Raw genomic sequence first — 20386 nt, forward strand, 5'->3', positions numbered from 1 at the left:
AGATAGAGCCCTTCAGTTGTTTGATTGCTCGGCATGGAAGGGGAGCAGCCAACAGGGACCGTGCCAGGCAAGAGCACCAAAACCTCCACTGCAGCCCGTGGGAAGGGCAGGGAGCCCTTGGAGGAGTCCTCCATGGACATGGAAGTGGAAAAGGAAGGCACCAGGGAGCCTGACAAAGAACCTCCCCAAGGTAGGTCTGGGCTGGCTGTCGTGGTGCTCGTTGAGCCTCCTCAGCAGCATCTTGAATTTCCCAACTCTTCCAGATGGGATTTGCTCTTTTCCCTTCTACAAAGCAACGCTGAAACCCCTGGCAATTTAAAACTGCTTTTAAAATGGTCAAAAGAGCTTGCAAAGAGTTAAAGGGTTTGGCCCAGTACAAGTGCAAAAGCAATTTGTAGACTTTCTCCTAATAAAGCCTATTTCGGAGCTCTGATCTGGAACATTGTACTTAACGTTGTGGTACAACAGCAGGATTTTTCAAATTTATAGGCAGCCAATGGTATGGGATTTCTTGGAATGGAATAAATGTCAAGTTTATTTACTTAACTCTTAAAATGATTTGACTTTCTTTTTCATGAAGCAGTGTATTTTCTCGAGTTCCTTGGGCTGAGCTTTCGCAGAAAAAAAATCTGCAAAACCAGCAGCTGTGTAACTTTTTAGGGAGCCAGATGTGCAGTTGTTAAAGGCAGGTATTTGACAAATACATTGAAATTGGTGGCAAAAGCTGCTGCTTGTTGGAAGGAGGAGTTGCTGGTGCCTGGGGAAAAGCTGCTCTGCTGATATCCAGGGGGCCAGTTTGTTTTCGTAACAAACTTCCTGTCTTTGCAGAGCAGCCGTGCTGTCATTGCAGCTTTCAGAGCCTCGTGAGAGATCCCCAAATCTTGCACAGTGACTCTGAAATGTGGCTTTGCACTTATTCATTAGAAAGCCTTTGCCTGCTTCACATTTGCAGATTTATTGTGATGGTTGGAGCTGTTGGAATTGCAGGGGGCCTGTTAAAGTGTGTTGGAATAAGAATTACATAATGAAAGAACAAACCCAGTGATGGGACATCTGAAGCAGCTCTTAAAAAACATTTTGTTTGTGGAAAGAAGAATTTTAATTCCACTCGGCTCATATTAATAACTGCAGGCCAAAATATAGTTTGGTTCAGACAGAAATGATGTTTGCTTTTTCGGTTCAACATTTTAAAAGGTGTTAAATAACTGAGAGCTTACAATTGGGTTTTGTTGTTGGTTTTCTTTTTTTAATTTTTTTTTAATCTTTCTGTTTGTTTGGATGGGTTTTAGCAGCCTCGGATGAGGTGGTGGATAATCGAAGTTTAGAAGAGATTTTGGGTAGCATCCCTCCTCCCCCACCTCCAGCAATGACCAGTGAACCTGGTGCTCCTCGCCTCATGATCACTCACATTGTAAACCAGAACTTCAAATCCTATGCGGGGGAGCAAACTCTGGGACCTTTTCACAAGGTATCTTTCTTTTTCCTTTAAGTAGTTTTGAACTGAAGGTAAGACTTCACTGGGTGGTATTATTCCTTCCTGCATTTTCTTCGTCTAAGCTGACCTCAAAATAACTGAAAAAATATTTAAGGTTTAGAACTATTTTGATAGTAATATTCTAAATTAAGTAGAGAAAACAGTTAAGTGCAACTTTCCAACGCTGTGCAATTTTAATTTGTCAGCACAGCTTAGAAAAACTCTCTTTTCTCTTGATTTCGTTTGCTGGAGAACTTTTAGGGCTGTGTTTGAAGAAAGAGAATATTTTTTTGTGCCCACAAGAGACTTACGTGGCTGAGCATGAAACTGTGCTTGTGAAGCCTGCGGAGCGCAGGGCTTGGGTTAAGCGGTGCAGCTGGGAAAGCTGAGCCGAGCTCTGGGGCTTTTATTCACTTCTACCTTGGCAGCAAAAGCTCAGCTCTCAGACACTTGCACGAGGAATCACCGTGCTTGAAATGGGTGCTGGACGCCGGGCAGGCTTTCTTTCCTTCCCTTTGAAGATGGCTTTTTCCCCTTCTCCATGCAGCGCTTCTCCTGCATCATCGGGCCAAACGGCAGCGGCAAATCCAACATCATCGACTCCCTGCTTTTTGTGTTTGGCTATCGAGCCCAAAAAATCCGATCCAAAAAGCTCTCGGTGCTGATCCATAATTCTGACGAGCACAAGGACATCCCGAGCTGCTCTGTGGAAGTTCACTTCCAAAAGATCATTGACAAGGTGGGTGTGATCCCAGGTTTTTTCCCTTAAGGAGCTGAAAAACTTTTCATATTTGCTTATTTTCGTTGGAGCTGGGGAAAGCTTCATAGCATGATTAGTTTACCTTGGGGATATGAACCATCAGTGTTAATTAACTTTAAAAATCCTCTGTTGAGTAGTGCAGCTCTTAAAATCTTAGGAGGGATTCTTTAATTTGCTGCAGGACTAATATGTGGTGGATTTCTTTTTGAAAACAATTTAGAAATTTTTAATCATCATTTTAAGAAGAACTCGTTTTAATTAGTAATCTTGTTTACCTCAAGTAAATAAATTTATTTCTGCAATTAAAAGAATTAATGGAAATTTACAAGTCTATATTTGGACATCTTAAATGTATAACACAAATATATGTATTAAGAAAGAAAAGCTATTTAAGAAACTTTTGAAACCAATTAGAAATTATTTTAGGTTACCTAAATTTAGAAAAATATATAATGAATCTGAAACTTATTTACACCTTATGTACTGTAATCATGCCTGTAATTTTATAACAGACTTTTCAACAAAAATTCTGGACCCCACATTTTACCACTAAAATTTTTTGAAGCTGATATTTTGTTTGAATGAAATAGAAAGTGTAGGCAAATTTTAAAAATATTTCTTTTGCTTTCTGCTTTGTGTATTGATAAAAACTTTAGCACTTTTTTCTTGATTTATTGCAACTGTGGTACAAAGAATTTATTTCTCCTAATTTAAATTTCTTTTTTGTGCACACATCCAAACTTTTAAGTTTAGGGTCAACCAAAAAAGTGGGAAGTGTACATTGAAATTCCAAAAATGGTGTTAATAAAGTGGCAGCATTTACAGCCTTTTTTAGGAACTGTTTGAAAAGACACTTAATTTTTTTTCTTTTTGTGTTTATAATAACCAGATTAAAAAATTGATCTATTTAAATTAAAAAAATTTTTTTTTGCCTTTGTGTGAACATCCAGAAGCTGAGTTTGATTTAAAACCAGAGAGCAATTTGAGAGCTCTTGGGGGTTAATCTGGGTGAGTTTTAACTTCTTGAAGCCTGGCACCAGCTTTATTTTGGCTGCTGCTCTGGAGGTAAATGGAAGCTCTCTCTTGAAGCTGCTGATGTCACATTTGTCACATCTTTAATGTTTGGCTTTTTTATCTCGTGCAGTTTCTCCTCTGGAGGAGCTGTGAGTGCAGGAGCCCTGCAGTCCCCAGAGGCACTCCAGGCTGGGACAGCACAGCCCCTGCAGCCTGGGCCCTGCAAGGGAATTCCTGTCACTTCCAGGGGAAAGACAATTCAGGGGATTTTTTTTGTCCACTTCTCAAAGGATTTTTTTGTTGTTGTTTTTCTCTATTTTTTTTGAGAGATGCAATTTTAAGACAGCTCCCACTTCCACAACTCAGAGTCCATGATAAAAACATCTCATGATGAAACTTATCTGGTTAATTGTGAAATAGGAGGTAAATTCCCATCTCCAGTAATTGTTTCTCTGGCTTTGTGTTTCCCCAAAGCAGGAAGGAGATGATTACGAAGTCATTCCTGACAGCAAATTCTGTGTCTCTAGAACTGCCTGTAGAGACAATTCCTCCACCTACTACATCAATGGCAAGAAAAAGACATTCAGGGATGTTGGGATGCTTCTCCGAAGCCATGGCATTGACCTGGATCATAACAGGTTCTTAATTTTACAGGTTGGTGTGTGACTAACACCCATTTGAAAGTTGTATTTCCAGTTAAAACTCTAAAAAAATGCAGGTTTGAAAAGTTTCCTTGGAGGCCTTGAAGTGCTGTAGCAGCACATCATGGTTTGCATGCTCTGCTCAGGGTGCAAATCATTATTTGCTGCTGTAGGAATTGAAGGCTCAGAAGCACTGGGGGATGTTCCTTTTTCCAGGAGGGAATTTTGTGTTCCTTTTCCCAGCAGGGAATTTTGTGTTCCTTTTTCCAGCAGGGAATTTTGTGTTCCTGCCTGCAGGACTCGTGCTCGTTCCGCCCTAGCAGCACGTAAATATTGGAGTGTCAAAGAAACCTTCAACCCCAATATTATTGTGCTGCTTCAGCGTGGCAGAGACTCAGCTGCTGGGGGTGCTTTTATCTCTGGACTCCATCAGCATTAATTGAGATCTGAATTGTTTAATTGTTTCATCTGCTGTTGTCTGCTGCTCTCACGGAGATTCAGTTTTACTGAGAAATGAGTGGGAAAATGAATTGTGCATAAAATAAGTGCAAGAAAAATCCCTGAATTGTGTTTGTTGTTTGCACTTGTTTACCAGCTCCAGAAATGGTTTTAACCAACGTTTATAACCAATTACAGTTCACAGCCCATACTGTAAAATTAATCACAATTTGTCAATATAATATCATTTCTATTCATGTTTGACCTTCAGATTCTGAGGCTTGCTTGCATCTGCTTGCTGTTTTAAAGTCAGGCTGAAGGGAGCAACATTCATTTTTTTTTCCTAGTTTTTAAATCATGAGAGTTTTGCTATGTGCCAGCCAATTAAAATGTAAGTTAAGCTACAAGTATTTAAATATTAATTCTATTAAATAACTATTTCTGCCATTACCTGTAATTACTAAGAAGTCCCAAATCTACTCTGGCCTAGAAATCAGTGATCAGTGGGAGCTTCCCAAGGTCTGAAATGTTTAATAGAGTTTATTTTAGGCCTGGTTCTGTCAAAGGACCTTCCAGTTCCCCTCTAAAAAACCAAAATATTTAAAGAACTTGTAGCTGGGTGGCTGTGCTTGCTTCACTTCCTCCAGGCTTTCTGTGCAGTCCTTTTTTACAGCTACACCCACAAAAAGAGGATATCTCTGTTTGCAAGTCTCCATGCCAATTAATTATTTCCTCCAACACTTTATTCCTGTATTTTCTGCCTCAGGATGGAGCAAGAAGCACCTCCAAAAAAACAACTTGGAGTAAATACATCCTTTTTTTAAAAATTTTTTAATTTTTTTTTTTAAATACAGTTGTTCTGCAATATCATTCTGCCAAAATTTCCAGAAGGGAGAAACGTAAAGTGAAAGATGAAGCAGGGTGGGAATGCTGGGCCAGAGATCCCAGAGCTCAGTAAGAGAACACTGGGTGCAGGGGAGGGGAACATTTGGAAGAGAATATTGATAAATTCATTTATTTTATATTTTTCCCCCCAAATGGCATTTGTTTTCTTCTCCCACAAATTGTTTTAATGAGGGGGGCATCCCTTCTTTCCTAAAAGCTGGAATTTCAGGCTTTCCACCCTACAAAGGGAAACAAGAGGAAGTAGAGCAAACATTAACCATAAACCAGAGCTTTCCCACCATAATTTTCATATTTCATCACACCAGGCTTTGTCTCAGAAACTGCACTGAGGTTTTCTCCTTTTTTAGCTTTTCTGACAGGGCAGAGCCTTTCTCTTTGCCTTTTTAAAGTGAAATCCACTCATCTGACAGTCCAAAATTCAGTATTTCCACTTGAGAAATGTAGCAATATTTTCCACAGAATGACAGCAGAACTTCAAGCCCCAAATCCTAAAATTTATAGTTAGAAGGAAATAAAACCATCTAAGGCTGTGGATTGTTATCACAAGGATTGCATTTCCCCCCCTAATGTTTTTCAAATTATTTAAAATTGAAGGGATAAGTAACAAGTTTATTTGGCTTTTATTTTTAGCAGCAAAACTAAGAGTTTAATTAAACTAAGTTGAACCAAGTATTTCTCATATAAAATAAGTTACAAATCTCTGATTTTTGACTATATCAACAGGGTGTAATTAAAATATTTCATTTGTACTCTGGATTTTGGGGAAAAATATTAATGAAGGATTATCAAATGCTGGTTTGGGTGTGTGACAGAACATTTGGTGTCAGTACTAAAGCAAATCTTAGAGGAGAACATGTCCTACATGTAGTACCAACACCTTCAGAGCTTTGATTTTTATCTTGCTCACATAATTGCCATTACTCAATGGAAAATATTTGCTTTTTAGAAGACTGCTTCAGGTTTTTTGGCTTCCTTTTCCCCCGTTCACCCCCTATTCTGTAGTGTTTTTCTGCTGATTTTGGTGCTTTTTAGGGTAAAATTTGAAAGCTGAGTTTTGATCTAGATGTTTCTGCTGATGCCAGACTGAAAATATTCAAATCCAACTGCTGCTGACTTCTGTGAATAACATCACAAAAAAAAAAAAAAAACCCACCTGTGGGAAAACAGAAAATGTGAGAGTAATTGAGTAGTTCTAGAAAAAATACAAATTCTGTGCCTGAACTTGCAAATTGAAATAAATCTGGTTTCAGAATTCTTCTGGTTCCAATGGGATGTTGCCAGCACAGCACAGGAGGAGTTTGTCACTTCTGGGATCCTGAACTCCAACACTCCATGGTGCATGTTTTTATTGAATTTCCCTGTGCTTTTAGTACTTCAGGAATAGACAACTGTTTTGCATTATTATAATAATTATTATTTAAAATCATCACAGATATGTTGTATTTTTAATGAGCTTGCCACAGCCTGAAACTGCAGCAGGAAAAAGTGCATTTTGTCACTTAAAAAAAAAAAAAAAAGAGAGTTTGGGGGAAAATCTGGCACCTTGCTGCTGCTTTTCTGTCTTGCACACCTTGCAGGAGTTTGGAGAGGTGTAAAGAACAGCAAATAAAATAATTTAGCTTTGACTGAAAGCCTTGGAAGCCTGCTGTGGCAAGTGCAGGGGGAATGTTTGGGATGTGTGGCTGCTCTGATGGGCAAGGTGAGAAGCAGACTCACCAAAAAGGGTGGAAAAGCCAAAAGTGGAGCTGCCCAGTAACCCCCAGCCTTGGAAGCCTGCTGTGGCCAGGCTGACAAACCCAGAGTGTGTGTGCTGCTCTGAAAGGTTCCAGCATTGCAGCCTGCAGTGCTTTTCTCTAAGGAATGGTGAGAAATGGGAGCCCTGGGGAATGGCAGGGTTGGAAGTGCAGGGGGAATATTTGGGATGTGTGGCTGCTCTGATGGGCAAGGTGAGAAGCAGACTCACCAAAAAGGGTGGAAAAGCCAAAAGTGGAGCTGCCCAGTAACCCCCAGCAGCCCCTCTGCACATCAGTATTGCAGAATTCATTCTGCTTTCATGGTAACGAACTTCTAAATTGATTTACATTTATGTCAGAATCTTACAAACAAATTAGAACTGTTTTAAGTCAATTTTGTCCTAATTACAGTGATTTTCACTTTAATATATTTGATAAACTTAATTAAAATATTCTTCTGTCATCTTATATCTAAATAACTGCAGGGATTTTAATTGGTGTATTTTCTGTTTTATTTGGTATATTTTGTATTTTGGAGCTCAGTTTTATCCTGTGGCAAGATGAGGTTGCCAGGAAGGAAATTCTGTCAGGTTTTTCACCTGCTCCTGTGTGGAAACAATGTGGGAGTCACTTCCAGGGGAGTGGGGAGGAAGTGAGGGAGAGATTTTCTTCTCCTTTGAGATAAACCAGAAACTCCCAGTTGTTGAGGTCTGTGCTCCTGATAGGACACTGGAACTTCTAAATGGGATTATAAAAATCTGTGCTGCCAGCATGGGGGGTAAAGAGAGGATTGTTCCTGTAGGAAATTCTGCAGAAAAACATGGAAGATGGGAGGAGAAAATAAGTGATAATTGAATATTTTCTGTAGAACACCCCAGTAGCAAATCAAACACTGCAGGTTGGGTTTGCCAATTCCTGATTGAAATTCCAGAGTGACTCTGGATTTGCACTCAACTTGTTCTCTGGTATTAAACACAGCAGTGTCCTTACAACTTGTAAACTTATTTCCAGAATGCAGAATTGTAGTTTTGTGCACACAACTGAATGTTGTAAAAAGGCTCAGTCTGATATTTTCTTCATCTCTGGCCAGTGGTGACATTGCAGATTTTTATAAGTACATTTATTTTGTATTTGACTTTATTTCCCATTGAGTTTTCCTGGAAAAGGAAAATGTTTTGGTGCTTTTTTCCTCTCCTGTATATTCACCATGTGGTAAAATTCAAATGTAGAAATGAGGTAGGACTGCAGGCATTAAATAATAGCAACAATAACGTGGAATCACAGGAAAAAAATGTCAAAACAATCTGTTGTAGCTTCCCAGAGCTCTGTTACAGCAGGACAGTAATGAGGTTATGGGAATATTTGCTCTCTCCATACATATTCCAAAATCCATGGATGCAGAATTGCAATTCATGGGCAAAGCTTTGTGAGATGAGATAAAATAAATAAATAAAAGACAGAAATTTAGGACGGATTTTTGCCATTCTTTATTGTGCTCCTGCTTAAAAATGAGAGCTACCATTGTGGTAAAGTGGGGGGAAAAAACCCAAAGCCAAGTGTGAGCACGTGAAAGAAAAATTAAACATTGAAATCTGGGACAGAGGGTGAAATCAGTGGAAGCTGCAGACAGAGAAAGGGAGATGCTTGTCTCATTTTGCTGACTAAAGGCTTTTTGAAAAGAAAAATGCACTTGGGTGCTATGTTATCAAGAAATTGATGGCACAAAACAGCCAGGAAATAAAAATGTAGTGAGAAAACAAAATTCCAGGCTTCTTTCCTCGAAATAAATGTTCCTCACCTTGGCTTTTGCTGCAGTTCTAGGCTGTGTCAGGCAGGTGGAACTGGAGCTGAAAGAGCCAAAAGCTGAACTCAGGAGCAGTAACAGTGGGGTAAAGAACCAAAGGAAAAGCAGGAATTGGGCTTGGATTTTCTCTTTTACATCTCTAGAAAAAACAGCTTTATAACAAACATTGCAGAAGTTTTAATGGGATTTTTCCTTTGAACAAATCCAGTGTCACTCTGGCTTTGCTCCCTGTGATGCTGAGGAGTTTTCAGCTCCTGGAGAAGTTCTTGCAAAATCTCTTCATCTCAACTTGCTTTGGTGTTTGAGAGAAGTGAAACATTGCTGTGCTCTGGAAAAGAAGTCAAATAGAACTTGACTTTTATTGAGAGAGGTTTGTCCTGTGCTGGGTCACTTTAGTCTCCAATTCCATGGTAAAAAGTTCAGAAAATGATTGAAATTGGGGTGTCATTTGAATTAAGATGAGTTTTTACATTTAGACAAACAGCAGATTTTAGCTCTGGCTGCTCTAATCCTCCACAAAAGTGCAAGTCAAGGTGGTTTTTACACTGCTTACATTAAATTTTAATTACCCATGCATTTATAGTACTATTTAATCCCAAATATCCCTTAATCTTGTTCTGAATTTTAAAAAAATTGTCTTAAAAATACTAGATATTCCTAAAAATACCAAGTATCATAGTCATGAGGTTCACACATTAAATTTTCTGGTGGTTTAATGAGATTTTGAAACAAATTTATATATTTTGACCTGTCCCCAATCAGGGAAGGTTTTCCTGATCCATAGTGTTGCATTTTCCAGGAAATATTTTCTCTAAAGCCGTTTCTTCTGAGCACAACTGTGCTTTTCACTTCAGTCAGATGTCACATTTCTCCATCTCTGATTAGTGGTAGAGAGGTCCCATAAGAAAAAAAACCTAAACCAGCACCAGTGCACCACAAAATTCCCCTCAAAAACCACCCAAAATGCCCTGAGCTCCTGCCCAGGGCACGGTGCATTCCCACCTACTGAATTCCAAGCTATCCCAAGGTTCTCAGCTTTTTAAAGCTGAGCTTAAGACAGCAGAAATTGAGAATCTAAAACCCTGGAAGCTCCCTGTGTTTAGTCTCCAATTCCATGGCAAAAAGTTCAGAAAATGATTGAAATTGGGGTGTCATTTGAATTAAGATGAGTTTTTACATTTAGACAAACAGCAGATTTTAGCTCTGGCTGCTCTAATCCTCCACAAAAGTGCAAGTCAAGGTGGTTTTTACACTGCTTACATTAAATTTTAATTACCCATGCATTTATAGTACTATTTAATCCCAAATATCCCTTAATCTTGTTCTGAATTTTAAAAAAATTGTCTTAAAAATACTAGATATTCCTAAAAATACCAAGTATCATAGTCATGAGGTTCACACATTAAATTTTCTGGTGGTTTAATGAGATTTTGAAACAAATTTATATATTTTGACCTGTCCCCAATCAGGGAAGGTTTTCCTGATCCATAGTGTTGCATTTTCCAGGAAATATTTTCTCTAAAGCCGTTTCTTCTGAGCACAACTGTGCTTTTCACTTCAGTCAGATGTCACATTTCTCCATCTCTGATTAGTGGTAGAGAGGTCCCATAAGAAAAAAAACCTAAACCAGCACCAGTGCACCACAAAATTCCCCTCAAAAACCACCCAAAATGCCCTGAGCTCCTGCCCAGGGCACGGTGCATTCCCACCTACTGAATTCCAAGCTATCCCAAGGTTCTCAGCTTTTTAAAGCTGAGCTTAAGACAGCAGAAATTGAGAATCTAAAACCCTGGAAGCTGTTTTTGCCTCCTTGGTGCCATAATTATTCCGTGGGACATTGACAGAGAGCTCTGGGAATGCTGCAGTGACATTTAGACACAACTCAGGCTCTTCAAGCTGCTGCCTTTCCAAAGCTTTATCCCAAATTCTCAGGGATGAAAAGAAGAGGCAATAATCAAGAAAAACAAACATCTTCCTAGGTTCTGCTGAAACAGCTCGTCCTGCCCAGGGGATGGAATTCCTACCTGGGAGGGTGGGGAGGAGCTGGGTGGGATTCCCAGAGCAGCTGGGGCTGTCCCTGGATCCCCTAAGTGTCCCTTAGGGCCCCTTCCAACCCAAAATGTGGTGGTTGCTCTTCATGAAGAGTTCTCAGCTTGCTGTCAGTATTTTTTCAATGCCAGAGGCTTTTTGCCATTCCTGTCTCTTCCACAGCAGAACTTTAGGATGGGATATGGTGGCTGGATCCCAAAATTGCTGTGTTCCCCTTCAGCACTGTCCCAGTGCCCCACGATCCCAGTCACACCCCTGGGGGCTGGGGTCCCTGCTGGGATCAGCACTTTGTGCCTTTCACACTCCACAGCTTTGGGGAACAGGACCCAGTCCCACAGGGAATGTTCTGGAACACAGTGCAGCAAATGGGAGTTACCTCTGTAGGATCTTGTTTCTAGACCACGTTTGCAGGAAAAGCCTCATGAGTGGGTCAAACCTTCCCTTTATCAGATGATTAGAAAACCTTGTTAAAATTCTAATCCATATGTGCCAGAAAGTATTGGATAAACTCAGGTTAGAGCTGTGCTGAGAGGCTCAGCTGTTTTCCTGCTTTTAGGGAAAACTGGTTGTGGGCAGACTCAGCATTTTAAAGCAGTGCTGGAACGTGCTGCTGTTGTTGCCAGTCCTGAAACTTGTTTTAAACTTTTCCTCTTTACTTAGGAACAATACAAAATTCTTAAATTGAGGAAGTATCTTAAATATCACAGCTGTGAATTATTTAGCTGTGCAAAGAAACACAGTTTCCAAATTGCAGGAATTTATTCCTCCTGCTTTTCACCAGAGCAGCCACTCCAGCTGAGAAGGGCTCTTCCCTTATTTTACAGCCTGGTCTCCAAGCAGGTTTGTCCTGATTTGCCCCAGGGCTCAGCTGATTGCTTGGAAACGTTTCTCCAGCTGAGGTGGTGCTGTGGGATTCCCAGTTCCCTGGGGAATTCTGTGGGAGCTGAACTGATGCTGGGATGTGCAGTTGGCCACGTGGATGTGGAAGGCTCCACACGCTGCAGAAGCTGGATTGGGTTTGTAATTCCATTCAGAGCTCTTGCACTGAGTGTAGAACCTTCCCAAAGGCCTTGGTGGGTATGGAAACGTGGAATCCTGGCATGGTTTGGGTGGGAAGGGACCTTAAATCCCATCCAGCCCCACCCCTGCCATGGCAGGGACACCTCCCACTGTCCCAGGTGCTCCAGCCCCAGTGTCCAGCCTGGCCTTGGGCACTGCCAGGGATTCAGGCACATCCACAGCTGCTCTGGGCACCTGTGCCAGGGCCTGCCCACCCTGCCAGGAACAATTCCTAGTTCCCAATATCCCATCCAGCCCTGCCCTGTGGCAGTGGGAAGCCATTCCCTGTGTCCTGTCCCTCCAGCCCTTGGAAACAGTCTCTCCATCTTCCCTGCAGCTCCTTCAGGCACTGGAAGGTCTCAGTTCTGGCACCCTGGAGTTCTCCAGCACAGATCCAAGGCTGGTTTTCTTCTCAGGAACTTCTCCCCTCGTGTGGACGTTTGGTTCCTTGTTGGCATTGCCCATGGCTGGGTGTTGAATCCATTTTGACTGTCTGAGCAGTGCCTGCATTTCCTTTCTGTTTTGCACATTTGCTCCCTGTCCTGAATCCCTGAGCCTCAGGAGGACAACTGAGGGAAGGAATTGCACAATTTGCACAATTCCAGGGGTTCTGCTGGAGCCTTGGCAAAGCTGGGGGTGCCAGCCCTGAGGAGCTCCCGAGCTCCTTCCCTCAGTGCTCAACAAATGTCTGCCTGCCCCGCCTTGCTTTCACTTTCACAACCTCGGCAAGGAGGGTTGGGGCTTTGAAATGCACCACTCAAATAAGGCATCAAGTAATGAGCGCTGCTAATTAATTAGGAAACGCTGCAATGGAGTTTTAGCAGTTGTGAAATCTGTTTGCTCTGTTAATCATTGTCAAGAAGAGCAGGTACAAGTTTTTCACTCTCCTTTATCAATTAAATGGAACTTTTAATTTCTTTTCTGGAAACCTTTTTGTTTCTTAAATCTGGGTTGAACTAAACAGATTTTTTAATATATTAACATAATAGTATAAATATTAAATAATACTTAATACTCTTGTTATTTAATAAATAATTTATAAATATACTTGTTTTTGCCCTCAATAAGAACATAATTCAAGAGCTCACATTAGTGAGCTACAGAGAAACCCCACAACTGCACCATCATCTTTCTTAGAGGTGGTTAATTCTATTTAGCCAAATAATAAAAATTTTTTTAATCCTTTCTAAATATCATTTCTGAAAATTGAAATTATTTTTAATACTGCCTAAATCAGTTAAAATTAATGCAGTACATAAAGGGAAGTTACACAAAGGAACTCTCATACCTAAAGAATCATTTTCTTTCTCCACCAAGGAAGCCTCAATTAAGTTAATTCCAATTCCAGTTCATCCATCAGCCAGGATTTTGTGGATCTTCTGTTTCTAAAGAGACCCTTCAGGGACTTCAGTCCTGATTAAACTCTCTTGCCAAGTGCCTGCTTTATTCTCTTCTTCTTTTTTTAGGTTGGGGAAACACATTTTGAATCTTTAGAGAATGAAGGAACAGTCAGACCCGAAGGGTGGCTCCACTTCACCTTGGAGAGGAGATTTTTCTTCATTCTGATCCTTCTTTTCCCAGATAAATGTGAAGACTGGACTTGATCTTGGAGATCTTTTCCAACCTTAATGATTCTGTGACATTCCAGTTTGAATCATTTTAGTTGCTGCCTTACTTTATGTTTTTTTAACAACATCTCACCCTCATTCCATAGATTTTTTTTTTTCAGAATACTTTCCCTATCCCAGAAAAAAAAAAAGAAAAAAAACCCCAAACCCTAAGAAAAGACACACCCAACTTTTGTTTCCCAAGGGGGAGGTGGAGCAGATTGCCATGATGAAGCCCAAGGGGCAGACGGAGCACGACGAGGGCATGCTGGAGTACCTGGAGGATCTGATCGGCTCGGCGCGGCTCAAGGAGCCCATCCACAGCCTGTGCCGCAGGGTGGAGCTGCTCAACGAGCGCCGCGGCGAGAAGGTGAGAAGGGCAGAAGGGGAGAAGGGCAGAAGGGGAGAAGGGCAGAAGGGGAGAAGGGCAGAAGGTGAGAAGGGGAGAAGGGCAGAAGGGCAGAAGGGGCTGCAGCACACAGCCTGGGGGCAGCCACCGCTCCTGAAAGGTGCCTGTGCTCAGCTGGGGCTGGGCTCTGTCTCCAGGAGCTGACACAAGCAGAGACACAGCCTCCAGCTGCACCGAGGGCAATAAATACAGGTTGGATATCAGGAAAATGTTTTTACAGAAAGAGTGATAAAGTTCTGGAATGGCCTCCCCAGGGAGGTGGTGGGGTCACCGTCCCTGGGTGTGTTTAACAAAGCTTGGATGTGGCAGGCTTTGAGTTGAGGTGTTGGGGCTGGGCTGGACTCGATGATCTTTAAGTTCTCTTCCAACCTGGTCATTCTGTGAACTCCTGGGACCTCCCAAACAAATCCCAGCATTTCTGCACATAGTCCTGTGGAGAGTTGAAAACACATGGAATTACTGCTGATGCCTCAGCTTTTAGGTTTTTCAGGTTCTGAGCTGCTTTAGTGTGCAGTTCTGAGCTTCACATCAGGGCATGGTGAGCTCTCTGCACAGAGCAGGGAGACAAAACAATTCCTGCTCCAGCTGGGCACCAAGGACAAATGATCCAAATCTCAGCCCAAGAGCACAAACCCCGTGGGCTGCAGAGAGAAAAACAAGCAGGATGGGAGTGCAGGGGCTGAGCTGGAATTGGACACTGAACTGCAATGTGCACATGGAGCAGAGCTGATCCCAGGGAGAGACCCCGGGAGCGCTCGTGCATTTTGGGACCATTTGGGTTCATCTTGGCTGCAGCCCTGGCTGGGCTCTTGTGCTGCCCAAGGTGCATCCATGGAGGAGATCCTTGGAATCAATCCCTGCTTTATTCTGGAGCTCTGGCCAGCCTCTGCTCCAGGGCAGCCTGCACAAGGCATCACTGCTGCCCCTAAAAATCCTGCTTTTGTAGAATTTTTTTGGTGTATTGAGTGATAAAATTACTAAGTTCTAAATAAAATCAGTTTTCCTTGATGTGTCTGTGATAAATTCCGAAGCAGACTTGTTTTAAAAATAAACATCACCTGTAGTTGTAGGAATTAAATTAAAAATGGCCAGTCAGAAGGCTGAGGTAAAGGAAATCACCATAAAATTGCCTTGCAGAGGTAATTCCTGATACCATTTTTCCAGAGGATTCATGTCCTTCAAAGGGCTTGAAATTTTCTCCTCATGGTTTCCTCCTGTAGTGCTGGCCCTGCCTCAGCTCTGCCCCTCTGTTTTCTCCAGTTAAATCGAGTTAAACTGGTGGAAAAAGAAAAAGATGCCTTGGAAGAGGACAAGAATAAAGCCATTGAGTTCCTTTGCTTGGAAAACCAAATATTTAAGGAAAAGAATCAGATGTGTCAATATTATATGTAAGTAGTTCTCAGGGTGTGGGTTGGCTTTAACGTGGTGGTGCTGCTGTTAAACTTTGCTTCAGTATCTCTAATTAGAAATATTTTCCATTTCTAACTCCAAATTACTGTTATTTTTTGATATTTTTACATAATTCTGTTGTTACACTGAGAATTGGAACTAGAGATTCTTTGTGAAAATGGAGAAAAATGAGGATGTATTGTTTTATTTTCCTAGCCATGACCTAAAGAAACGAATAAATGACCTGGAAATGCAGAAGGAGAAAATTAATGAAGAAACTAAAAGTATTAATGAGAAAAGCAGTAAACTTGCAGAGGAAACAAAAACCAAGAATAAAGCTTTGAAAGATCTTGAAAAGTGAGTACTTCAGGGATGTGTGGTACTGTGTTTTACATGTTTCCCACCAAAAAATGAAATTATCTGATGACCAGAGTCACTTCTGGTACATCTAAATACACAAAGAAGCATTTAAATTAGTGCATAAAATAAATTAAATGCACAAAAAATAAAGCAAATTCACACAGGTTTGATTTAGTTCTGGGTAAGATTCAGAATTGCAATAAGGAAATGTCTGATATTTTTAATAGATGTAAAGTATTTCTTTATATTGACTGTACAAAAACAGAATTAGTAAATGCTTTTTAGATTTACAACCCCAATGCTTAGGGACATGGATTTGGGAATTTTTGCCTGGTTTCCTCATTAGTCATTTATGCATAAATTGTGTTTCTTAAAATTGCTTTGCCTGGGTGCTGATCCCCAATCCAGCTGCAATATTGACCTGCTCATCCTCAGGGAATACTGGGGAGAGATGGGAATTATTAATTCTGTCAAGAAAAAAAAATGAAAATTTCTGAAAAGATGTTTAATATTGCTTGGGTAGTTGATCTTTCTCTGATGGAACATCATTTTCCCAGGGAAAATACTGGGAATATAGTGAATATTGGATGTTGTTAATCACAAAACCTGGGTAATATTAGCTTAAATTCTCCATGTTTACTTATTAAAGCAATCTTAATAAGCCTTGTTTTTGTACTATATTAAATATTTTTTTTCTTCTTTTCCTCCAGGAAATCAAATAAAATTACAAAGTTCATAGAGGAAAATAAAGAAAAATTCAATCAGTTTGATTTGCAGGATGTGAAAGTGAGGGAGAAACTCAAACATGCCAAGAGCAAGGCTAAAAAACTGGAGAAGCAGCTTCAAAAGGACAAGGAAAAGGTAGGGGGTTAGATCAGCTGGATTGGCTTGGAAAAGTGCAGTAAATTGTGGAGAAAATGGGAAGGGCACAAAGAAGGTGGGAAAATGGGGTTGGAGTTGTTTTAATTAGATTTTGAAGCCATTAAATCCGCCCAAGGTTTTGTTGGCTAATCACTCACTGCAGTGATCACTCCATGAGTGGAGTTCATTCACGGAGCTGTGTCATCCACTTGGTCACTGAGAGCTCTTGGGCTGCCTTTGGATGCAGGAGGGATTCAGGAATTGCCATCCAGTGGCACAGGAGGCTCAAAGTCCTTTCCTGTGCAGGTGGAGGAGCTGAAGAAAGTCCCCTCCACGAGCTCCAAGGCCATCGAGGACGCCACGGCCAAGAGGGAGCTGCTGGCAAAGGCCAAGGACAAGGAGGAGGCCAAGCTCAGGCAGGTCCTGGCCAGCCTGCAGGAGGAGACCAAGGGAATCCAGAAGGAAAAAGAGGTTTGGACAGGCAGGAATTACCCACCTGCTGTAACTTCCCTCTTCAGAAGGAATCCAGCACCAGGCACTTGTAAAATGCCATTTATTGACAATTCCACTGTTCCTCGTGGTAGTTCAGAGGAGCCTCGGTGGGAAATTAATCTTAAATTAATAATCACAGCTAAACCCTTGGCTGCTTTTTAGTGCTCAAACATCATCAAGTAGCTCCTTGATAGATTTAATATAAATAATACACTCTGATTTTCTGCCACCAAAACATTTAAGCCAATGGTGTTGCTTAAATAAATAAAGATACTCTGGAATGATCTGTTCCCAGCCTTTCCCTCACAGTCTGTGAATTAATGAACAACTACTTCAACATTTGGTTGTTGGTGGTGTTGTTCAGTAATTTATCCTGTAAATTTGCAGGGCTGTTTTCTGTGCTGGAAAGCGTGGATTCTCCATGGATTTGAGCTGTAATTTAGCTCACTGTGTAGGGCTCCTCCCACCTTTGAGAAAACCATCCAAAGCTTGTGTGGAAATGCCCTGTGATAACTCCCTGGCGTTCTTTATAATTAGGAAAAGCCTTGTTAAACTCCCAGCCATTCACGTTGATTAATGAAGAAAGGCTGCTTCTCCCAGAGAGCAGAAGTGTTTCCTGCTGCCAGGGCTGGGAAAGCAGATGCCATGTCCTGTTCCCCTGTGCCCAGCTGAGTGTCCCTGGTGTTTCTGCAGGGCAAGGAGAAGGAGCTGATGGAGTTCAGCAAGGAGGTGACCGAGACCCGCTCCAACATGGAGATCGCGCAGTCAGAGCTGGAGCTCTACCTGAGCAAGTACAACTCTGCCCTGGCCCAGCTCAGCCAGGCCCAGGAGGCCCTGGGCAGCACCTCCACCACCCTGAAGGAAAGGAAAGCTGCCATCAAAGACATCGCTGGGAAACTACCCCAGGCTGAGCAGCAGCTCAAGGAGGTGAGACTTGGCTTCCCCAGTTCATTTTGAGTCACACACAAACCAAAGACCCACTCTTCTCTTTGGCAATAATTGTGGTGAATAAACCATGACCCATCTCCTCAAACATCACTGAAAAGCTATTTTCTAATACTTTGCTGGTGGAGCAAGTTCTGGATTTCAGACTTACTCTGTTAAGCCAATATTGACTTAACTTAAATCCTACATATCCCTGCAAGGGAACAGATTTAATTTGACACTGAGATGTGGCTGCATTCCTGAGCCTTCTTCAGGGTGCTAAAGCCCTGGCACAGGTGCCCAGAGCAGCTGTGGCTGCCCCTGGATCCCTGGCAGTGCCCAAGGCCAGGCTGGACTTTGGGCTTGGAGCAGCCTGGGACAGTGGGAGGTGTCCCTGCCATGGCAGGGGTGGCACTGGGTGAGCTTTAATGTCCCTCCCAAACCATTCTTTGAATTTCATTTCCTGCTCCTCAATCATTCCCCAAAGAACAAAGGCATGCATTGAAGGCTCCCTGAATCCAGTAGATTTTGGGAGGCTGAGCCAGTGTCTTTGAACCCCCAGAAAGAGAATGCTCTGGAGAAGCTGGGAATGGAAGAATCCGGGGCCAAGGATGTGGTGCGAAACCTGCGCCGAAAAGTAGAGGAAGCCAAAAGTTGTTTAGCACAGAGTCGCAGCCGAGGAAAAGTGCTCGAGGCTCTGCTCCAGCAGAAGAAATGTGGGAATATTCCTGGCCTCTATGGAAGGCTGGTAAGTGTTAGAAGGCTGTTACAACTCCAGTGTTGAACTTCAGAGGAGCTGAGTGGTGTTCCTGTGATGAAGTGTGGGATGCCTCACATCCCTGGCATTAGGAGTTAGGAGAGGGATGCCTCACTTCCCTGGCATTAGGAATTTGGAGAGGGATGCCTCACTTCCCTGGCATTAGGAATTTGGAGAGCAGAGCTGTAAATCCCGTGGACTTGCTGTAAAATCAAACATTTTTCAGTTCTTTCCAAGCAATGTTGGTTTAAAGTTCTGAAAATTCAAACCTGAGTTTTTCATTCCTGTTGCATGTCAGTGTAATTGTAAAAGTGCTGGGTTTGTATTCTGCAGTTTTTTGTCCAAGGAGAATTATCTCTCCTTCAGAAAAATTAGTTTATTCAGATTTTAAGAAGTATATTCACGGATTTACTGGGGCACAACTCAAAGAGCAGCTCAGGTGCCAACTAATCAGTGTTTGCCCCTCTTGCCTCCATCCTCAGGGAGACCTGGGGGCCATCGATGACAAGTACGACGTGGCCATTTCCTCCTCGTGTGGAGCCTTGGATCACATTGTTGTGGACACCATTGACACTGCCCAGGCCTGTGTGAACTTCCTGAAGGCTGGAGGGATTGGAGTTGCCACCTTTATAGCCCTGGACAAGGCGAGTCCCACCCTTGGGAAAACAAATCATTTTGCTGTTAATTGCGGTCTAATTACATTTATTTTAAAGTCTTAACATCCCATAGAATAACAAGATGACCTCAACATTTATCCCAAAGATTGATTCCTTGGTTTCCTCTGTGGATGTAGATGGCTGTGTGGGAAAAGAAAACGGAGAAAATCCCAACTCCTGAGAACGTGCCGCGGCTCTTTGACCTGGTGAAGGTGGACGACCCGATGGTTCGCCTGGCCTTCTACTTCGCTCTCAGGGACACTCTGGTGGCCAAAAACCTGGAAGAGGCCACCAGATTAGCATTCCAAAAGCAGAAAAGGTGGAGGGTGGTAACCCTGCAAGGACAAATCATCGAGGTGTCAGGTACTGCAGCCCCAGCTGGAGCTCCACTGGGAGGACTTTGTGGGTGATATCGCAGCCCAAGGAGTTCTCTGAGCTCTTCTCATCCCTTTTTCTGTAGGAACCATGACTGGTGGGGGAGGAAAAGTCATGAAGGGCAGAATGGGCTCCTCAGTCGTGATGGATGTCTCAGAAGAAGAGGTGAGTACATGATGGAAACGCAATTCCAGCAGAATTCCTTCGTTTGGGCAGTTCTGTCACACATGTGCATATTGCAGCCCAAGGAGTTCTCTGAGCTCTTCTCATCCCTTTTTCTGTAGGAACCATGACTGGTGGGGGAGGAAAAGTCATGAAGGGCAGAATGGGCTCCTCAGTCGTGATGGATGTCTCAGAAGAAGAGGTGAGTACATGATGGAAACGCAATTCCAGCAGAATTCCTTCGTTTGGGCAGTTCTGTCACACATGTGCCTTTCACAGCACCACGAGCAGGAGCAGTCTGGGATGGAGGATAATTAGAAAGGGTTACAGAGACAAAACTCCCACTGTTAGCAGAGGTTAGAATGCTTTGAAGTGCATCAGGGATAAAAGGGTTGTCAGTGGCAGGGGCTGCCCAGGGAGGTTTGGAGTCCCCATCCCTGGAGGTGGCACTCAGTGCTCTGGGCTGGGGACAAGGTGGTGACCAGGCACAGGCTGGACTCAGTGGTCCTGAAGGGC

The 20386-nt window shown here is 42.4% G+C and overlaps 1 protein-coding gene across 1 annotated transcript in view; it reads left to right on the forward strand.

The window, feature by feature from the left end:
* The window catches only part of SMC4 (structural maintenance of chromosomes 4), a 26982-nt gene continuing 6596 nt past the window's right edge, over positions 1–20386 (forward strand). The window contains exons 1-14 of the mRNA XM_041405928.1: positions 1–190; positions 1290–1468; positions 2022–2213; positions 3726–3902; positions 13691–13855; positions 15155–15282; positions 15500–15640; positions 16354–16504; positions 16811–16975; positions 17690–17923; positions 18483–18668; positions 19160–19321; positions 19471–19696; positions 19794–19873. Coding sequence (XP_041261862.1) covers positions 34–190; positions 1290–1468; positions 2022–2213; positions 3726–3902; positions 13691–13855; positions 15155–15282; positions 15500–15640; positions 16354–16504; positions 16811–16975; positions 17690–17923; positions 18483–18668; positions 19160–19321; positions 19471–19696; positions 19794–19873 — 2343 coding nt within the window. The 5' untranslated portion in view covers positions 1–33. The remainder of the gene's footprint in view (positions 191–1289; positions 1469–2021; positions 2214–3725; positions 3903–13690; positions 13856–15154; positions 15283–15499; positions 15641–16353; positions 16505–16810; positions 16976–17689; positions 17924–18482; positions 18669–19159; positions 19322–19470; positions 19697–19793; positions 19874–20386) is intronic.

The sequence above is a fragment of the Onychostruthus taczanowskii genome, unplaced genomic scaffold, assembly GCF_017590055.1.
Source record: "Onychostruthus taczanowskii isolate IOZ18803 unplaced genomic scaffold, ASM1759005v1 scaffold24, whole genome shotgun sequence".
Lineage (NCBI taxonomy): Eukaryota > Metazoa > Chordata > Aves > Passeriformes > Passeridae > Onychostruthus > Onychostruthus taczanowskii.